This window comes from Blennius ocellaris (genome assembly GCF_963422515.1).
Source record: "Blennius ocellaris genome assembly, chromosome: 17".
Taxonomy (NCBI): Eukaryota; Metazoa; Chordata; class Actinopteri; order Blenniiformes; family Blenniidae; genus Blennius; species Blennius ocellaris.
The window spans coordinates 18171688-18193296 of record NC_137666.1 but is presented as its reverse complement, the minus strand read 5'-3'; the positions used below and the strand labels follow the sequence as shown (position 1 = coordinate 18193296).

The window sequence follows — 21609 nt, the reverse complement described above, 5'->3', positions numbered from 1 at the left end:
CCCCTTTATCAGTCTTAGGATCTGATCCCAACAAAGAATGGCCCCAGGCAGGGACAGGTGGACAGTCTATCACAGGGAAACACAGAAAGGTCATAAAGCGGCACATATTACAACACCATGTTCTCCACTTGTCAGTGGGGGTTAATCATTCTATGCATGTATCTTTGACCAGAGCCGGGTCACTGGCTTCAATTTATCCATGAGCAAATGAAGAGTACAGTACACTTTTGTTTTCCATCCATCTCCTCCATAAGGGGCTTCTCATCGGATGTTGATTTCTTTCGCAGGTTTTTGGAATTTATTTAGAAACGGTTAGCCGATAACAACTCAAAATTGTATCAATTGGTCATTGGATGATAACAAATAATCCCTGAAGATTTCATGCAGTTCGGGTTAAGAGTTTTTGTGAAAAGTTGATAAAATACATACATTCATACATACATACATACATGCAAACCAATACAAAAAACAACCTTCCTCCCAACTTTTTTTGGAGAAGGTAAAAAGCCCTGCAAATACCCCCAGACGCGACATAAAGTAATCTGAGTTCATGGACTTCGTTACTCCCCCCCCCATAATATCCTCGGGACCACGCCCACATGGATGACGTCTCGGCGGCGCTGCCCGGACATCTCCTGGGCGAGTGAACGGAGTGTCGGTCCTTCCGGGACCGCAACTTGAAACCTTTCTGGTGGACATGCACCGGTTCCGCCCTCCGGCTCTCGCTTCACCCCGAGGATGAACGTGGCGGTGTGTGTACGCAAAGCCGGGGGACAGTCTTTGTGAGCCGCACTTGGAAGACGACCGGGTTTCCGTCACTTTTCTTAAAGGGGCCGCAGCGGCAGTGGGAGCGGACTCTTCCAAGGCATCATGGCGGCGCTGTCCTCCTCCACCAGCATGACATCCTTCGCCCGGGCTCTGTCCCAGGCCAGCCTGGACCCCGTGGCGGTGAACGGGGTCGTCCCGTCCCGCAGCCTCCACCTGCACCCGTGCAGACGGAGGCAGCTGTCGAGCTGCAGCTCGCTGGAAGCCCTGGACCAGGTGGCGTCCCCCAGCGTCGCCGAGGTGCGGGTCCTGGTCATCAACACCGGGGGAACCATCGGCATGACGCTGGACAACCAACACGGTAGATTATAAACCCCCCCCCCCCCCCCCCCCCCCCCCCCCTTTCCAGTTAAACCGGGTTGCCCAGGCATGTTTGTGTTTGCTGTATTTATTATCTAAACACCAGGCAGGGAGCCCAACCTGCGTGACGACAGCAGACACGTGCGTCCCAAAATAAGTCCGCAGGAAGATTTACACGCAGCAGAGAGGGAGCGGATCCAGACATGGAGGGGTGGAAAGATTACACTCATACACTCATCAACAACATGTGCGAGGAGCCATTATTACAGCTGTCAGGTCGGTTCCTCCAGCTGAACCTTCCTGGGACCTGTGTCTGTCAACATGTGACGTCCCGATGCAGCCTCCCTCAATGAATAACTAGATGTTGACATGTTATGGGGGCAAACTCTTCAATGTGTGGTGACTTTCTGACGTCCCGAGAGAGGCCAACATGATCTCAAAGCAGGTTCAATTCAAATGCACAGAAGAAGCCCCAGAGAGGAGATGAAATGAATGAGTTCACACCCTTTTTTTCAAGCAGGATACAAGCAAATGTCTGTGTGTTTTGTCAAAATCTACATCAGACTTGTTCAACTGGTGGTCCACATGCAACCTCAGATGACTGTTTTGAGAACTTTAAGGTGATTCTAATATAATCTAGTAGAATGCTTAATTTGTCCCGCAATAGGGCAATTCGCATTAAAAACAATAATAAGTGTTTACAACAAGCCTATAAAGAAACAGTGTGATAACTGTGACAATATTTGCAAACTCTTCAAGTTGTGATGACTCTCTAAAGTTTCAGAAAGGCCACATTTCAACTTAGCCACCAAACCAAGGATTTAATAGTCTGTTCTGTTATAAAAGTCTGTGGGACTCCGAGAACACTTGGCAAACCTCTTGAGGACCTCAAGGGGTCTGGAGATTTCATGTTCTCCAAGTAAACCCGTCTACGTTTGTACGAGTCAGACACAGAGAAATGGGGAGCAACTGGCATCTGACCCACGTCCAGTGTAAAACATGTGCAAAGTCAAAGAGATCCGTTTCCTTTCCTTTGCAGCCGGATTAACACACCCAGTATATCTCTCAGTTACCTGGGTGAGCTGCTCTGTTGGGGTTGCTGTTGGTCACATGCTGCAAACTCCGCCCCTTTTATGTGAACACACATCGATCCCCATGGGAAAACCCTGCATCGAATTACCGAATTGATAACCGACTTCTTGTGAATCTCTGGGAAATTCCCATTATACCTAGTAAGCTCAGGATGGGTCATTTTGAATCGCCAGAGAATGAGTGTAATTAATCTGAAGTGCATATCGCACGTGAAATCAAGTTGATTTAATAAACGTATTTGACTTAATCACCACTTGTGTTCGTATACTGCATCCTTATGGGGGAGGCGGGTTTTCTAAATTTAGTTCTCAGTAGTCGGGAGGAAGGTTTTTTTCCCACTTGACTTGAAACAAACTAACAGGAACACGAAGCTGAAGTAGGTGGATACCAACAGGCCCGTTGCGCATGTCCGTTTGCTTGGCCCTGCCTTATCTGATGGGTGTGACTTGTTACCAGCCGTCTGCAGAGCTCCATCTGAGCCTGAGTTGACACCAACTTGTTTGGAAATGGGATCATATTAAAGAAAGTGTCCAGCCACAGTTCCATGTTTCCACAGAAACCTTAACAGTGTCTGTTTACACTGAAAATGCAGACAATGTCGTGACAGTGCAGTTTTCATGTTGCGCCACTAGCTGGAGCTGTTGTTTGTTTTTGTAAAGAGTCCACACACACATGCAGCAGTGAACATTGACAATGGTAACTACACAGTCATTTGCATGGACAGATGACCAAGTTGGATTTCCATAGCAGTTGATGCTCAAATATATTATATATAATAAAAATGTATAAAACTATATATTTTATAACGGGAAGATAATTGAATAAGGTGAGTGTTGAATATTGGAGAAGGGGTAGGATTAGAGGAGTTTTACTTCCTCCTACCCTTTTCAGCCATTGTTATTGTTGTTATTGTCCATCTAGTCGTACATGTGCAGAAGAACTATATACTATGGACAAAGTGTGTCTGCACATCAGCAGCACTTCAGTAAAATTGCATTTACTGCCATTTCTACAGAGATGGAGTGTTTTCCAAAGTTCCACTGTGAGAGCTGTTTTCAAAATGTGCTTAATTGACTAAATGGATAAAAACAGGTAACTTTAGCAGATAAATGAATAAAACAGCAGAGAAAGTAAAAAAAAGTAAATTGTTACAACACCTTCAATAGCTAACACGTCTAAAAATGTCTGAATAGTTAAAAAAGAAAATTGCTGGTTAAAATTGGCTAATCATATATAATGGCCAAAACTGCTGAAATACCAGAAATGGCTAAAAACTGTTATCATAATAATAATTGGCAATTAAAATTGTTTCTATTGCACCATTCATTATTATGAGGGCAGAAAACAATTACATTGTCTGAATGTGTGAGTGTGTATTTAAGTATGTATGTATACGTTTATAAACTATGTAACTTTCAGAGAGCGTGATAATTATAAAATGTGACTATTGAGTCTTGGAGGATTAAAGAAGTTTGACTTTTTCCTTTTCAGACATGTTGAATTAGATGTGTTGTTTATGAATGTCTAGAAGGGTGTGTGGATACTTGGATATATAGATTATTTTGTGTTTATGTATGTATGTGTTATTTCTATGGACTATTTAAAAGGGCTTAATGTGTGTATATATTTGTGTGTGTGTGCACGTGTGTAAACAGGTGTATGTCTATATAGATAAATACAAATGAGTATCAGTAGATTTTGTTTTCTTTTTGTATGTTGTAAATGTTTTGTATACTGGGATGGTTAATATGAACTTATTTTAAATCTAAATATAACTTCAAATAGTTAAAAACCATTCTAAATATATGCGAGTCCGAGTTAATAATTATTATTGATGTAATAATTAGTACCTAGTACATTGCAGATATTTTCAAGGATTAATGCATTTTGTTGCCGCAGATGAATGATAATTGTTTGCGAAGTGCGCAGAAACGGCTTTTGCTCTTAAACGCTGCAGTCGTGTTTTCTGTCACGTCCTCAGACGAGCAGATGAAACCCTTTCTGGCTCATTTAAAAAGCTTCTATCAGCAGAAATGTTGAAGCCCCGAGAGCCGGACTGAGGATGAACTGGCAGAGCCACAGAAGGGCTTCTTGGTGTTTTGGATTGAGTACTCATGATGGGGTTGAGCGTCTCTGGGAGTGTCTCTCTCTCTCTTTCTCTCTCCAACGACAAAGTCATTCCTTAAAGGTCCCACTAGGGTTCAGTGTTACACTGATGCTGGGATGTCGAGCTGGCAGTGACTCTCTGGCTCTCGCCTTCTCGCGCTTAAAAAAAAAAAAAAAAATAGAAAAAGAAAAATCCCTCAAATCTCACTTCTTTTTGTTTTCTGACCCACAGTTCTTGCCCCCAAGGCCAATGCGCTGGTGAACAGCCTGCGGAAGCTTCCCATCTTGCATGATGAGATGTACGCCCAGCAGACTGTGCTGTACGAGTACTATGGAGACAACACTCTGGTGCTCCCGTAAGTCCCCCCAGTCGGCCTCTTTGAAGCACCGAACTCTTCAATGCAATATGTAATAAACTACATCTATATTTTCTGTGCAGAATTTGTCCGTTTACAGATTAGAAAAAAAATGCAGAATGGACGGTGACATTAGCAAGCATGTCCTGTTAATTACTTATTCTAATTATTTTTTAATTGTATTTATACTTAACTTCATTGCATGTATCAGGATCTTAAATCAAATTCTCATGACCTGTCATGCTTCATATTAATCCCGTTTGTAAACTTTTGCTTTACAGCAGGATTTTTCTCACTGGAAGATAATAATTTCAAGGGATGTCGAGAACTACTGGAAATAAAATGTATAATATCCTGCTAATTCTTAAATTCTTTACATGTACACCCATTTTAATTCAATTCTATAACACTCACATGAACTGAAGTTCTTGAAATGTGTGCTTTAATAAGATAATTCAGCTGTATGCTCAAGCTATTGCTTGTAATTTTAATTTACTGTCAAGAATTAAAAGGAAATCGTCATGAACCCCCCCACCCAAACACCAATTTTTTTTCCGCCTGTTGCCCCCTTCCAAGCTCTCTAGCGCCCCCTCTAGGGGAGACCAGCACAACCATTTGAACACCTCTCATATGTAATATAAATGATCTGGGTTTCATGGTGGATTTTCTCAAGAGGCTCATCCTGTGTGTCCCCTTAAATAACCTGACGATGATTAATAGTCAACATAGACTTGATCCGATGTCGTTAATCTGCGTTTGTGCCTTAACAGGAAGCAGCCGCCCAATCCCGAGCCACTGTTTCAGAGGTAGCCGCGTTAGCATGTCGTGTGCCTGCGCTGAGCTCCCAGCATGTTTTCCAGCCTCTCGCTTTCCAGGGTGTGTTTGCCTGACAGGAAATACACGTCGACGTGGCCTTTGGCAGTTGGGGAAAAGGATGCCTGAAGTATTTTTGTGTCTCCCGACTCTCGACTGGCTGATGTGACCTGCGAGCCAGCTGCTTTCTGGAAACGTGGCTGAGACAACCTGATACAGCAATAATAATAATAATAATAGACTGTTGGGTGTCGTATGGAGCAGCGATAGTGGGCAAAGTGTGTTGGTGAGAATAGGAGAGCCGCTCTCGCCCTTTATTTGACTTTCGTCCTTCATGCTGAGAGCTTCTTAATGAATGTGTGGCACGTGGAGTGCATAGGAGGTGATTATGTCACAGGGTGTGTGAGCAGGTTGTCTGCTTCTTTTCTCTGTACATGTTTTAAACTGTTTTCGTCCACTCACTTATGGAGTTTTACAGGTTTGATTACTCCTGTTGGAAGCAGTTAAAATGTGTATGAATCGACATACTCTGAGCAGATCTTTAATAATTAGCTTCTTATAGCGCATTTGTCGGCCCACTCACAAACTGTGGTCGTGCACGATAAGGTCAAAGGTTCATCTGACAGCAAACAGGGTGTTTGAGGAGTTTCATGGATTGCGACGAACGTTCTCGCCACTCCTTTTTAATGTTTGGCAATATTTGACTAACATTTCAGGTAAATGTTTGCATGTTTGTAAAGTCAAGAGGCTTGGAAATCTGCACACAAATACAACCGATGTTTCAATTATAAGGATTGTTATTAAAAACTACAGTAACAAAATAAATATTCAATATTTTTAAAGACTAATTGTATTCAAAGCACATTTGTCACACAAATAAAGGACATTTAAATGACAAAATGGAAACAAATGCTGGACTTTTCTCCCTTAAACTTACTGTTTACTGCTTAAGATGTTTAAACTACATCACATGGTGTAAATGTCATTTGAGAGCGAGTGAATTGCTTACTGGAGATCTCACTCATGTGGGTGTGTGTCAGTTGTGTCCTCCTCTTCTGGTACACACTGTTGATCATATACTATTATGTAGCCTGGGTCAAACACTGGCTTCAGAAGAGGGAATTAGTTTATTGATTTATTGAAAGGCTTTATTCATGTGATGCTGAGAGGCAATGCCACAAGGCTGTTAACTCCCCACCTCCTCTCTTCATCACTCACACACACACACACACACACACACACACACACACACACACACACACACACACACACACACACACACACACACACACACACACACACACACACACACACTATAATTCTTAAGCTATGAGGCGTCTTAGCATGGGTATGCTAATACGTAGCCTTGCATCTCCTCGGGCTACGATAGATGAATAATTGGTGATTTGAATATTTTGTTTTCTTGTGGCACTTTGGCCCTGTGATTATCAACAACATATGTTGTGGGGTGTTGCGTGGACCGGAGGCTAATGAGAGGAGTGTGTGTAGGACCCCCTGTTGGACGGGCCGGGGGTCTGCGGCTCTTCCCCCTGCTGTTCCTTTCAGCTCCGGTCTGAGTCAGAGATATGCTAATGCGGAGGGGAGTCCCCACCCCGTTTCTTTAAAGGCAGATTAAAAAGAAAATCTCTCTCCATGGCTGTTTAGCCAGTCAAGCCGCCTTACGTTGGCTGCGCCGGAGTTAAACTCCTCTCAGAGGCGACATAAATATGTATACATGCTCCCCTTTATCTGTAATAATAATGAAACGCAGGATTTTGCCCTAGCCTGAAATGAGCCCTGAAGACGCATGAAATAATCCGCCCTTTGCTTCCCGGGGTCGCCTGTGTGTCGCATGTAGATATGAGTGTCGCTGCACAGGACCGAAATGTCTTACTGTTGTCAATAGAACCAGTTTTCAAAGTAGCCCTGCAATTACACTGCTCCCTTTTATAGAAAATATTCAGTCTCAGAGAGGTTTTGGCACCCTGCTGTTTAGACAGGAAGCCCAGCTTAAGGCCTCAATTTCACAATTTGTCAAGTGAAAACACATCGCTTTCGCATTTTTGTTTGAGAAATGTTTTGCGTTTACACAACAACATTTCGATCACGATGTAGAAATGCTGAAAATGGTATAGCTAGCATGTTGGGCCATTAGTGGGTGCTGTTTTTTTTATTATGAAACCACACGTGTGTAGACAACAATTCGCTATAAACATTAACATTGATGGTACTCGGACATTCATATGGACAGACGACGGAGTTGAATTGAGTCATGACTCTCTCGACGCTGCCATTGTATAATTGTGTCCATCTACTGAGCATGTGCAGAAGAACTGTTTACTACAGTGCTCATGCGCAGAGGCGACATTTCAGAAAAGTTATATTTTCCCATTTCCATGGAGTCGGAATGTTTTCAAAAAGTTGGCGTTTCCAGTGGCTCTGAGCACCGATGTCCAAAACCCAACGAAGGTTTTGCACTTTCACTTCCAAATGTATAAACGGGTCCCAATACTTGGTCACACTTCATGAAGGCAGCTTTGAGCGTTCGCTTCGCCACTCTAGTCACAACTTCATCCAACTGTGTTTCATGAAGATGAACTATAAGTCAAAGTGCAGATTATAATCCCGTGTCTGTGTTCGCTTTGTGTGTTTGTGGTTTGAACATTTGCACATGCAAAGATAGAAGAAAGATTTGTAGTTTCTCTTTTTTTTTTCTGACTGAAACTCATCAATCAACTGCCTGTTTCTTGCAGGCAAAACAAAGGGAATAAGAGGATCATCTACACCATCCTGGAGTACAGCCCTTTGCTGGACTCATCCAACATGACCACCGATGACTGGGGCAACATCGGGAAGGACATCGAGGTGCTTGATCGATTACGTTTAATCCATTCGCTGATCATTTTCTCCAGAAGCGGCCATTACCAGCCTTAGAATGCCATTGGCCCACTTTAAAATCAGAGATGTTTCATATGTGCAGCGAGAACACAGTCTCCTACGAGACGAAGGGCAAATTTACATTTCCCGGTTTGATCCAGACTGGAGTTCTGTAATCGCCCAGACAATGTCGTGCATTACAATTACCATTACGTTACAATTACAACAAACACTGGCCCAGAGAGGAAGAAAAGCTTGATGAGAAAGAAACCCGTTTTTCCTCATTTTTTTCACTACTTTAGTCAAAATATGTATCAGTATGTAGTAAATTCAAACTGAATTACAAAATCAAGTATTGAAAACGTATTGTAATTTACTTCTCACGCCCCAGATTACATTTAAAAGTATGTTGGAAGTCTTTAAAGGATAATGATAGTATTTCAAGGTATATTCGGGTGTGTGAGTGTATATATATATATATATATAAGGTATATCCCTGGATTGCTTTATCATTTAGTCCGATCTGCTATATTTTGCACTCTTTTCAATAGAGTAGGCATCGGTTGGGCCAGAAAGGATCCAATTCATGCCATCTTCCTTTTCTCTTCTCCTCCAGAAAAACTACGAGAACTTTGATGGATTTGTGATCCTTCACGGCACAGACACAATGGCGTACACGGCCTCCGCCCTGTCCTTCATGTGTGAACATCTGGGCAAACCGATCGTGCTCACTGGCTCCCAGGCAAGAGCCGGCGTCCCCGTCGCTCTGATCTCCTGGAGCAAAGTGTGTCAGGAGACGTTATCGTCTCGCTCCGATGATGCTGAAGACGAGTCTCTTTGTCAATCAGGTGCCGATCTACGAGATGAGGAATGATGGCAGAGACAACCTGCTGGGCGCGCTGCTCATCGCCGGACAGTTTGTCATTCCCGAGGTGAGCGGGACGACGTTACAACACACTGCGATTCACTCGCATGCAGCATTTATTGAACTGGCAGCTAATTGTGATTAATTTGTTGATGTTACGACACTTTGGAGGAGTTGTGACTCTATGTTGGACTCATATTTTATTTTCATTGTTCTAATTATTCAGCACATCACTTTTCTTGGTGTATATCTTCTGGTTTGTTCATATTTGAAATAACTAAACTACAATCGTGGGGTGAAAAGCTCTCAACGTCCAGCCAGACAGTTCAATTAAATTTCATTACATTTTATTTCTAATGTTGATATTGACACAGTGATCTGAAGACACTTTTACAAAGGAAACCCAACAATTCTCCATACCAAAGTAAAAGAGACAGCAGAAAGGAGAAACTCTCTTTTGACAGGATGAAACCTGCAGAATCAGACTTTACATCACAAACTTTCAGGTCACAACACCCCCCCACCGTTTATGTTTTAATAAAATGATTTATCATCGGAACCCTGTTCCTTTTCATTCAGATGTTTACATTAGAACGAACTGTGCGACTCAAAAACGGGCGTAGGCACTGCTGGCATGCAAAAAGAAACAAAGGGACTTTAACAACTCGTCTGATGAGCTGTGACTTCTCGATACTGAGCAACAATTACCCGACCAGGAAGAACGCTGTTGGCCTACAACCAACGTTTTTCTTTTCTCTGATTCACTGGAAAAAACAGCCGTTTTAATAAAACTCTGCCGTCTCCCTGCTCAGGTCTGCCTGTACTTCTACAACAAGCTCTACCGGGGGAACCGCGTCACCAAGACAGATTCTGGCAGTTTCAACGCGTTCTCCTCCCCGAACCTGGCTCCCCTGGCCACGGCTGAAGTGGACATCACAAGTCGGTCACAAATCCGACTCCCGCTCTGCCTTTTTCCTTTCTTCTTTCTGCCTGCAGACAATAAACATTCAGCTTCCCTTGAATCTGTCCTCTCCATCTCTCCTCCAGTCAACTGGGACACGGTGTGGAGGGCCAATACCACGTCGAAGTTCCGAGTCAGCACGGAGCTGAACCGGAACGTCGGCCTCCTCCGGCTCTTCCCGGGAATCACTGCTTCCACTGTGAGTCCGCGGGAGAAAAGCAGTTTCTGTGCCGCTGGTGCGGAGTCTGAGATATTTAATGTGTATTCACCAAATTCTTTGTCACATTGTCGTTTCTTGAATCAAATATTTTGTCTGTCTACAGCAGGGGTGTCAAGAAAGGAAGGAATGAGGGAGGGAGGCAAGAAAGGAGGGAATGGTTCTGTTTTAGATAAAAGTTCAATAACTACAATGGTGCAGGTAGAAGGAAGTGAGCAGGGGTTTATTAAGAAGTTGCATTCAAAGGTCAGGCTGTGATCTTTGAGGCTATCAAACGCTACAAAGTTTGATCATATCATAAAAATGCTCTTTATTGATCACGTTTCATTCATAAAACACACCTCAAATTGCGCCACAATTTAAAGAAGTATCAAAGGTTGACTAAAACAAATATGATAGCACAGTCATTAGTAGTATGCGGAACTGTAACATGATACTGCTTCATACTTAAATGAAAATGTTTAAAGTGAATGAAATCAGCTCAATACTGCCCCCTCCACCGGCCTTAACGATCCAACAACCCAAATATGTTGCAGATGAATCAAGATCGCTCGAAATGGAGACGGAATTGTTCAGACTTTTCAGCGACGGAGGTTGAACTGCTTTTCCTTCACGTTGCATTAAAAAGTGCTTAAAGTTATGTTCTCCTCAGGTAACAGAGTGTTGTTTTGTCTAACTGCAATAAAATATAGTTAACTTTAATTTAATTGCGCCATTACCCGTCTTCTGTTCCTCTCCCTCTCGCCGTCGTGTAAACCGCCATCAAAGCTCAGGCCAGAGGAAGATGAGCCGGCGTTATGGGCCGTGTCCAATCGGGCCTGTAAAGAGGGAGGCCTGGCGCCGCTACTGTAACATTTAGATGCACCTCCCCCTGCAGCGGCTGGCAGGAGAACCACTTTACTGTCTCAATCTGCTCGCGCCGCCCAACTCTGCTATCAAGGCTTTCTTCCGGCCCTTAACTGCCTTTATGAGGCTCGGGTTTGATGAGGCACCGGGCTCCCGTGTGGCCGCCGACTCCGCCGCACCGCGGCCTCATTGGTAATCCGCGTCAGGCCTTTCGTGTCAAACTGCTTATCACATCAAAAAATACCGACTGAACCTGGCACTTTTAATGTCACCTTCTCCCCCACATTTTACGGTAACTGCCGCGCACTTGCCAAGTGACTTTATGCTTGCTAACACCTTCAGATTAATGGCTCTCCTTCCTGCCGTTTCAGTCATCTGCCATTCCAGTCATATGCCATGGCTAATGATGTGGTATAGGGCCTCCTGGTGCCTGCCAGCCAACCAGCGACTGAGATACTGGTTGCAGAGGCAGCACCAGATGGGCTTTTTAGGAGAGTGGATGCTCTCCTGCTTTAGATTGAAAGGAGCTGCAGGAAAAAATAACATGGAATACTAATTTCTCAATTTGAGCCCGCACAGTTGAGCAGCCAGTTTGGGTTTGCTGTAAATTGTTGGTGTTGATAAACGCACTTGCACCGTGTGTCCAGGTGAAGGCTTTCCTGCAGCCGCCCATGCAGGGGGTGGTCCTGGAGACCTACGGCAGCGGGAATGCCCCCGACAACCGCTCCGACCTGCTGTCGGAGCTGAAGAAGGCTACGGACGCGGGCGTCATCATCGTGAACTGCACGCAGTGTCTGAGAGGCAGCGTGTCGATGTCCTACGCCACCGGAAAGGTACCAGTCGTTGCACGGCGCGCGGTTTCCTTTCAAGTAAATATGAAATGACTGAATTCATTGGGGGGTTTTTCTGTTGCTTCGTTTTCCAGGTGTTGATGGACGCTGGCCTGATAGCTGGCGGAGACATGACTCCAGAAGCCGCTCTGTCCAAGCTGTCCTACGTGCTGGCAAAGACAGAGCTGGATCTGCACGCTAAGAAGAAGGTTTGCGTCTCTGTTCACGTGAGCGCGGCATCCCGACTTTTTCTTTGTCAGACTTTCTGAGTGTGTGTCCTCGACCAGATGATGGGTGAGAACCTGCGGGGCGAGATGGTCGCCGACTTGGCGGGAGCCAAGCTGTGTCTGAGCGACAGTCACTTCATCCAGGTCATCGCCAAGTCTCTGAGCATCAGCTGCAAGGAGGTTAGCACCAAAAGCTCCCACGTTTCAACTCACTTTAACAGTCCGAGCCTCTCCTGACATAAACATGCATCTGTGCCGTCTGAAGGAGCTGGAAGCTATCCGAGATGCTCTGACTCCTCCGCTGTCATGTGCTGCTGCTAAGATTGGAGATGTCGAGGCCTTGGAAGCCCTGAAAGACATGGTGAGAAACCCTGTGGTTCATATACTGAACAAACAGCTTCTGCTCTTCACCTGCTTTTGATTTTGAACATTACAAAATTTTAATTGTATTTACTTATAAAGGCACATGTTACTGCAATGCCACTCTCGTAACTGATTACAACTATAAATATATTGTAGTTGGTACAATTATTGACAATTTTTGTCTTTGCATTGACAACAATGTTAATGGCGTATTGTTCTCTGCACATGTATTTTAGATACAAATATAAACAGCAACCACTAGTGGATTATAAAGAAAACTACATTGTTTTCAAAACTTTGTTTCACATAAACCTGTAACTGAAACAAAAACAAAAGCTACCGGCATGTTGGTTTAGTCTCTGCTATTTCTCATTCTCATCAGCTCATTAACGTGTGTATGCCTGTGTGTAACTTTACCTGAACTGATTGAGCTCAGCTAATGCTAATGCTAATGCTATCACTACAATAACACAGTTATGTCCATAGAAATATTGCATTGGGTCAAATATCAAGTAACTGTGAGTATAAATTCTGTTTTCTAAAAGAAATATATTAAAAACAGCGGTGAACAATGTGTAAATACTGATGATGGGTCACATGTGTGATTAACAGTGGTTTTTTTTCTGAATGCATAAAGTTTAATACCCAGTGTCGTCTTGCCTGTTAGAAACATGGGAGTGATGATAGTTGGAGCCATTTCCGCCTGCTCCTCATAAAGAATGCCATCCAAAGTATTCAAACAGCTTTTTATTAACAACATCCGTATGATGTATGATTCCGTATGGTCACTGAGTGTCCGTTCATTGTGGACTCCCGGTGTCTGTCCAACGTGTTCCTCTTGTTTCCGAGGCTCCGTTTTGTTCCAGTGCAGAGCTCTGCAGAACTCCGGGAGCTTTTACTCATTCGTTACATCCCAGAATTTATTGAACTTGCGTGACACTGTTTACGACAAACAGCTCAGGAATGCTTTTGTTCAGCTCGCACCTAGTTTGACACCTTCTGAAAACTCGACCTATCTCGTAACAATCAAGCATAAACCGGAACCCCCAAATTGAGCCTGTAGCTTTTTAGTGACGTTGTCCTCCCGAAAAACAAAACCCCGAACAAACACAAATTGAGCAAACTCATGTTTGATGTGTGGGGTGAGTGAACCTTTATCACTGAGGGATCGCCAACAAAGGCCAGAGTTGACGCATCAGAGACGAAACCCGAGGCCGGACTGGTCGGACAGGCCTCACGGGGGCCCTGCAGTCACGTGACCGTGTGTGTATGTGGATTGACCGGTATGTCGTCATTGCTTAGATTAGTCTCCAGTTTCTGAGGACGTGTTTAGCTCTCCTGCGTGTTCATGCTAAAACAAAATCTCCCGTAACGCTGCAGTGATTGTGAAATCTCCTGGTAACACTGTAATCCTCGCTTGTGGTTGTAAGGCTTTTTGAAAAGAGGAGCCATTTAAGATTTGAAAAGAGTGCAAGTCAGAGACCCCTCTGTGCTTTCTGACTTGACGGCACGGGTCATAAACGAATGGTTTTAATTATCTCAAAAGTCTCTTCCCGACGCCGATGCTCTGCAATGTGACAGTGATGAAGCCACTAATAACAAGCACCAGACTCTTAATAATAAATGCAACCCAGTGTGACTCATTGATGTGATTTTATTGGTAATGGAGGTCTTATTGAAGTGTTTAAACCCGCGGGCAACACTTGATTATTACACAGTCGCTTTGTCAGTTTTGGGATATTAGAATCAGAATTATGGGACATTTAAGCTTTAAGAACACAAACGAATGTTTCCTGTGCTGAACAGGGCAGTAACCTGTGTCTGGGGGACTACGACGGCCGGACCCCGCTGCACGTGGCAGCCTGCGAGGGCCACCTCAAAGTGGTGGAGTACCTCCTGAGTCACGGGGCGTCTCTCCATGTGAAAGATCGCTACGGGGACACGCCCCTCTCCAACGCCATACGCTTCAGGTAAGTCGTTTGTGAACAATGGGCTCTGTTGTTTTTTTGCCTCCGTGCGGCCACCGGCGCCATCGTGTCACTTCTAAAGTTGCAAGCACAACATTTCCAGAGCCCCTTCGGCCGTCTGCAGCCGCTGTTGATCCTCTGCCATCTGAGTGCTTCCTGAAAATATGCTCTTAATGTCTACCGTCGAGGGGGACGCCATTAAACCGGCAGCTGCAAGGTGGGAAATGACAAGAACGAAACTGCGGCTGTCAGGGGGGCAGAAACTGGGGGAGGGAAAAACTCCTAATGGGGTTTGGAGGACAGGCAATAATTACTAACTAATTAGGCTAATTGCCATGAGACCATTTGGATTGTGTTTATTTTTACCAAAGCTGTTGTTTTTTTGTTAGTTTTTTAACTGACATTGCGCTAAGCGTTTGTCGCAGAATAGCCACGCTGTCATATTTCCGCATTAGTGCTATGCTGAGCCTCGGGGTGAAAACGTTGTGTGTGTGTGTGTGTGTGTGTGTGTGTGTGTGTGTGTGTGTGTGTGTGTGTGTGTGTGTGTGTGTGTGTGCGTGTGCGTCAGTGCTGTGCCAAATGGCTGTTGTCCTATTTTAACGGTTGGCACTGCGAGTGTGGACTTGTTTCCGTTTGTGGCCGCACAGAGATGCAGTGGAGCACAAACACCTGCCGTTCCACTTCTTACAACACACAGATAACCTCGAGCACGGGGGGGGGGGGGGGGGGGGGGTACGCGCTGCAAACCTCTGTACACTCACATCTTTATCCCCCAGGAGCTGAAAAGGTATTTAAAGACCGCAGCAAATGAGTCTGTTCACTGCTATTTACAGGATGAAGGTGAGGTTAGGGTCCCTCGCATTGGTTCAGGAAGGACTTCCAGTGGAAACCAAGTGCCAAATCGTACGAGGATATAACAGAAGCAGCAGGAACACATTTAATTTTCTCAATATATTTATCTAAATAAAGGCTAAAAACTCACATTAAGCACCAGCAGAATAACTGCTAGCGACATTGGAGAAACAAAAGAAGGTGACACAATATGAATGCGACCAACTGTCACTCCTGGTTTCCGATATTAAAGATTAACATGAGCAACAGAAAGCAGAAAAATAGAGCTTTGTGTTCATATGCTAGTTATAACAGTGACTTCTAGGATTTGTGCAGTAGAGAGTACAGAAGATTTGCCAGTTTATCACACATTTGTAACAAGCAGTCACAGCACATTCATTTGCATTTCAAAGTCAGTTTACCACATTTTCCACCTTGAACGGCAAGATTAGAGTCTCCTAGAAAGATCCCTGTCAAGTTGCCACATTTCAAACACACGGACCATTTTAAAGAAGCGTCACGAGGGTCGACATGCAGCTCCAGACCCTCTTACTGGTGGAACTGGACTTTTCAGTCGCACTTTGTCACTAAACAATTCTCTCCACACTTGCCCATATAAGGAGAGACAGAAAGTGACAAAGAGAGAGAGCGACATGGAGGAGTCAATGCAGGGAGTGCCTTTGAACCAGTCCTACCAGCTCACTCCCAGTTTCACAGCTCAACGACACGAGAAAACTCAGGAAGTCCTAAATGTGTTTTTTTTTTTTTATTTATCTTTGCATGAAACTCAACATATACGCCTGAACCATTAATCCTGTTTTAAGCTCTCATTCACTAAATGTGGTGATGAAATGTGTGCCGAGTTGTTTGTGAAGGTGGTTTGTGGCAGTCGCTGCCCCTGCAGGTGACTTGTGTGGGCGGTTCATTGCGGGGGATGTTGAACCTGTTCTTACTTGCCCGTCAGCAACCACCGACTGTTTAATGAGTGTGTGCATGTAAAAGTGTATCAAAATCCAACCGGCCTTTGATTCACTCAGGCACAAAGAGGTGGTGAGGCTCCTGCGGCGGACCGGAGCCCACCTGTCCAGGGACGAGTTCCAGGATGCAGGAACCGAGCTGTGCAGGTGAGACCGGAGGAACGGGACAATGAAAAACGAGGCAGGCCTTCCAAGAAGCAGGGTGCCAGAGTTCTCGTTGCTCAGCACATCGACCCATCCTACATAGCTGACACAGGTACAACCTGTTGGCCCGCTGTTACACAAACCGCAGGAATGCTCCCCGGCAGCATCGCTGCAGATCCGATCTGATAGATTTCCACCACTCGCCTCGTCACGACCGCGACGCACCGGCTGGCTCCCGTCAGTCATCCACACGAGACACACCACCGGTTCTCTCACAACCGTTCCAATTTTCAGTTTCAGGACCACACCTTTACACTGTTACAAAGCAACAGCAAGCACCTGCAAACGTCGGCCATTTTTGACCTGGCGGCTGACGCGCCGACCCTTCATCCACTTCTCAACCTCTCAATCTTCAGCCACACGTCTGTAATTGAATCATTTTGTGTGTTAGCCTGGCAGCCAGCGGCGACCTGGACGGGCTGGAAGTCTGGAGCCTCGCCGGAGCAGACCTGAATAAATCCGGCTATGACGGGCAGACGGCCCATGACGTGGTAGGTTGGAGGGAGTTCTGGTAGAAAATGTGATGAAAATTGTGAATCTCATAAACGCACAGATTGTTCACAATAGAACACAACATACGTGAACCGTTTCATGAAGAACACGACAAGGCCTTCCCTGTACCACCACTGACGGGTGGCGTCTCTCCAGATGTGCAAAACAGTTCTCCGTTTATCTTCAGAACATTTTAAGACAGTTTGTGGATCGTGTTCACGACACCGACAGTTTAAGAGGACAGTTTCAATCAGAGATTATTCATTTCCTGATCAGTGAGGCTTTAAGAAGATCTCTGGATCAAATCACAAGATGTTTATTCACTTTTTCAAGAAGAGGTTCATCAACGTAAGAGACATGCAGAGACATGTTCAATGAGAGTTTTGTTTAGTGATGCACCAATACCACTAATCCTGAGCTATGTGTCGATACTGAGTACTGATATCGGAACTTATTAAATCACTTTAAGCTGAATTCATACTCCATACGCAAGTGATACACAAAGGCTGTGTTGCAATACTCGCTGGCTTGTATTAGGGATCTTTTCTGAGTACTCTGCAGTATCAGACCCGATGCTGGTATCGGTATCGGTGCATCCCAAATAAAAATTTTTTTCAATGAAATCAATTGCCTATCAGAGTAAAATCTGACTGAAATGAAATTGGAAAGTGTACACAACTGTCTGACCAGCACACAAGTCGACTGGTCATAAGGTTTAATCACTAATATCAATAAATTAATGGATGTAAAAGAGTTAAGTTCTCAGGTGAAACTATGGCTTTGACTTCTTGTTCCCATGAAAAGGCTTTAACTTTGATGTGTGGATGATACAGTGGACTTCCATCAACTATAAAATGGGTTAATGCACCCCACGGGGCTGTAAAACGTCCTCTTCCTCTTCTGCCAACAGGCCAAATCCATCGGTAACTGTCAGGTGGCGGATTATATCGAGCAGCTCCGGAGCAACACCATCCAGGTAAACACTTTTTACTTTCTGTCTCCTGCTCCACGTTTCTGATTCTCCACCAGCAGCTCTCAGTCTCTCGGGTCTTAATTCTCCCGTCCCGACACTTAATTACATGTCTTGTTCGATTTCAGAGAGGCTTTGGTGAAATTAATGACTATGATGATGATGAGGTAAACGAGATGAAGTGCATGACTGTAATTCCACACATTGTGCATGAGACCTCTCTTCCCTCTCGCATCCCTCCTCATGGTGGCTTCCTCAGTTCTCCTTTTCCTTCATGAACTTCACCTCCTTCCTCTTCTTCTATCCGTCCTGCTCAGGGTAGTGTGTTTCCTCTCCCAGAAGAGACGTCCCGTCCAGACGGATTGCTCACGAATCCACAACTTTCTCACAATAGCGTTGATCACCTCGTCATCTCCGGGCTTGGTTTTCTATATTAATCATAAAACATGTGGACTCCAAAACAACCAGAAAGAGAGAGAAAAAGTGCTTTTTCTAATTTTCATCGTCTTGTCGGATGAAAACTAAAACCAAGATGCATTAAAAAAACAAAAACCTCTGAGGTGATTAGAAGTTACATTCTTTGTAGAATTAGTGTTTAGTGACAGTAAGATTGAGGTACGGTGTTGGAATGTAGCTCCTGAACAATGAAAAGTTACTTATTAATACACATAATATACCAACTAAAAATACATAATTGTCATAATTATGGTTTAAAAAAAAAAAAAAGGTAAATCGACTGATCTTGTGAAATATTTCATGTTTCAGTTTATGTTCAATGAATAATAAACTAGATAGAATTTTCATAGTTTGTTTTAGATGCACCTGTAAATATTAATGCCAAACAATCCTTTTAGTTGCTGCTTCCAGTTTCTCGGTTTCCACGACAACGTCTTTTGCTGAAAATGCTAAACCTCTGTAGCGTTCATGGCGTTCATCCACTGACATAATCTTCGAAAATGAAACATGAAAGTTTTTTTGAAACAAAGACGTTAAAAATGATGCATTTTCATTTGAAACGTTGTTGTGTAAACGAGGCCTCAGATGTTGAAGATTTAGCTTTTTTTTGTTTTGTTTCATTGTGTCATTTAATGAATATTCTGTGTGTTAATACTGGAGTTTAAGCAGTGAGGAGATGTAGATGCAACAGGGAGTTGTGAAGGACTAAGTAGCTATTTGAATCCGAAGTGACAATGACATGAGTCAGAGCGTTTCTCATCAGATGTAATGTGATTACCTGAATGCTTGTGATTCCCCAGCATGTTTACACCGGACTGACTTGTCTTTTTGTGTGTGTGAACAGTGGTAGTCCGCGGTGCCGACACACCGTATTAATCCTGTCGCTGTTGGTCACCACGGCAGGACGGAGTGATCGTGTTCACCGCCGGCCCGGCAGGAAAGTGAGCGGACGGATTGTCCCCGACTCCCCGACTCGTCTTCAACACGCCGCCCAGCGCTACGCTTTTTGTTTTTGAATGTCTGCACAAGCTGCACAGTCCACGAGGATTTTCCAACACAGCACAACATGTCACCGCTACTCTTCCTCTGGATGTGCGGCCAAAATGGCCGCACTCCATGTCTGTAAGAGGAAATGTCTCGTTCTGTTACAAAGATGTTTGATATTAGTCTTTTTCTCAAAGGACTGATTCAGGTAGCATTTTCTCCTTTTATGGCAATACACTGACGACACGTCGAAGTACAGGGTGCGTTCACAGATTGTCTATTTTTATAGTCGGTTACTCTAAAGTATAATCATCTTCATTCTTTTTTTTTTTTTTTTTTTTAAAGCAACAAAATGTGTTGCAATAGTTTTCTTACCAGGTTTCTTAGGCCTCGTTTACACAACAACATTTCAAATGTTTTTGTGTTTTTTGTTTCATAAAAATCTCACGTTTACATGGCAACGGCTTGAAAACAAAGTAGTTAGGAGGTCGGGCCACTCTTGGAAACCAGAAACGAACAATTCGCCATAAACATAAACACGAAGAGTAAACGGACGGACGAGGAAGTAGGATTGTTATTACAGTGACTGTCGACTATAAAACTACCAAGTTGCAGGAGAATAAGGAATGGGAGTCATGACAAACATTGTTATTGTGCTGTAGCAGTATTTCTCCCCCCCCGTTTCCATGGAGACGGAGAATTCTCAAGTTGCACCTTGCGAGCATTAAGTTCCATTTCCAGTGGCTCTGAGCAGCGTTGTCGTGTAAACGAACCCCCAGAATGCAAGGAAGGTTGTGCGTTTTCACTTGAAAACGTCGTCATGTAAACGAGGCCTTAAGAAAAAACGATCACAATCAACCACTTCTTCCGAATGTGAAGACTCAAACGTTGGAGAAGCACATTCGCAATCTCAGTGTTGCAAAGGCAATCACGTCAACTGTTTTGTACTTTAGCAATTTGCAAGGAAGGAAACTGTCACGGACACACTGTACTGAGTGTTGTAACGTCAGTAAAAGCTGCTGTCATGATGTCCAACCTTGAGAACCTCAGCCCACTTGGTTCTGCTCCAACAGGTTTGACCAAAACCTGCGTTTCCCTCCGAGAGCCATCCGTCCTGTTTCTTCAGCAGCGACTGTCGAGCTGGAAGTGTTGCATATCTTTCTCTGAAATGGAAAGAGGGACATCCAGACTATTGTTCGAGGCAGATAGAAGCCTTGATATGTTTGTTTTAAATGTTTTGTTTGCTCCTGTGACTGATTTCAAGCATCCTCACTTTTTTTTTTTTTTTAATTGTGCAATAAATGTTGTCGCTTTTGGGGTTCATTTGGGTAATTTTCTTGTTTGATGAATCAATTAAGTTTCCTTAATGTTTATGTCTCTAAATGCTGGTTCAAATCCATTTTATTTACTTGAAATGTATCATGATTCCTGTGCTGCTGTTGTCTTACTGCTGTATTCCTATATATCAAATGTATGTATGTGGGGGTGGGGAAAACAGGAATAAATCTCTTTGTTGGACAAAACAGTGTGATTACTATAGTGTTGCACAAAACCCTGAAACTCACATGAAACCAGGTTTTCCATGAGTGTGAGTTGGCGGCCATTTCCATGAGCAGAGATTAGTTGCAGAGTTTCTGTGTGTTTTCTACACATGCGTTGTGACTGATGGGCTTTAAGAGAAAATACACGAAAGCTGAACGTAAAGCGCACGTACGAGGCGTCTGAATCCGAATCCAACCAGAAATCGCCTCTGAATTGGGAATGTTGCGGTGACTAAACACACAGCCACTGCTGGTATTTGCTATCTTTGTCTGGAGGGAGGCTGCAGCGTTGGGCTCGTTCGCCGGTGGAACCCAGCTCATCCGGTCCGACCAGCATGACCCTCATTCCTGCCTGAATGAAAGGCTTGTATGAACCAAGCCCCAAAGCTCTATATAAAGAGCTCCTCACCGTGCAACCACTCAGTCATGGGCTGGGAGCACACCGAGAAACACCTCTGCCAAAGGAAAAGAAGCCTCCTCCTGCAGGTAAGCCTTCAGATTGGGATTAT

At 44.1% G+C, this 21609-nt stretch overlaps 1 protein-coding gene across 6 annotated transcripts; it reads left to right on the top strand.

Moving 5' to 3' along the window:
• The first annotated feature begins 644 nt into the window (after positions 1-644).
• On the top strand, positions 645-21082 carry aspg (asparaginase homolog). 6 transcript variants are annotated; one of them, XM_080513001.1, is made up of 18 exons: positions 645-1126; positions 4556-4679; positions 5450-5485; positions 8246-8357; positions 8986-9111; positions 9218-9301; positions 10047-10173; positions 10282-10394; positions 11906-12091; positions 12184-12297; positions 12376-12495; positions 12581-12676; positions 14485-14648; positions 16514-16600; positions 17049-17148; positions 18060-18125; positions 18248-18286; positions 19479-21082. In XM_080513001.1, the coding sequence occupies exons 1-18, from the start codon at positions 871-873 to the stop codon at positions 19518-19520; spliced, it is 1992 nt and encodes a 663-aa protein (XP_080369127.1). In that variant the 5' UTR covers positions 645-870; the 3' UTR covers positions 19521-21082. The 6 variants fall into 6 exon arrangements, with proteins under 6 accessions (XP_080369127.1, XP_080369128.1, XP_080369125.1 ...); XM_080513002.1 differs by having other exon boundaries at positions 19420-21082; XM_080512999.1 differs by having other exon boundaries at positions 18437-21082.
• The last annotated feature ends 527 nt before the right edge of the window (positions 21083-21609 follow it).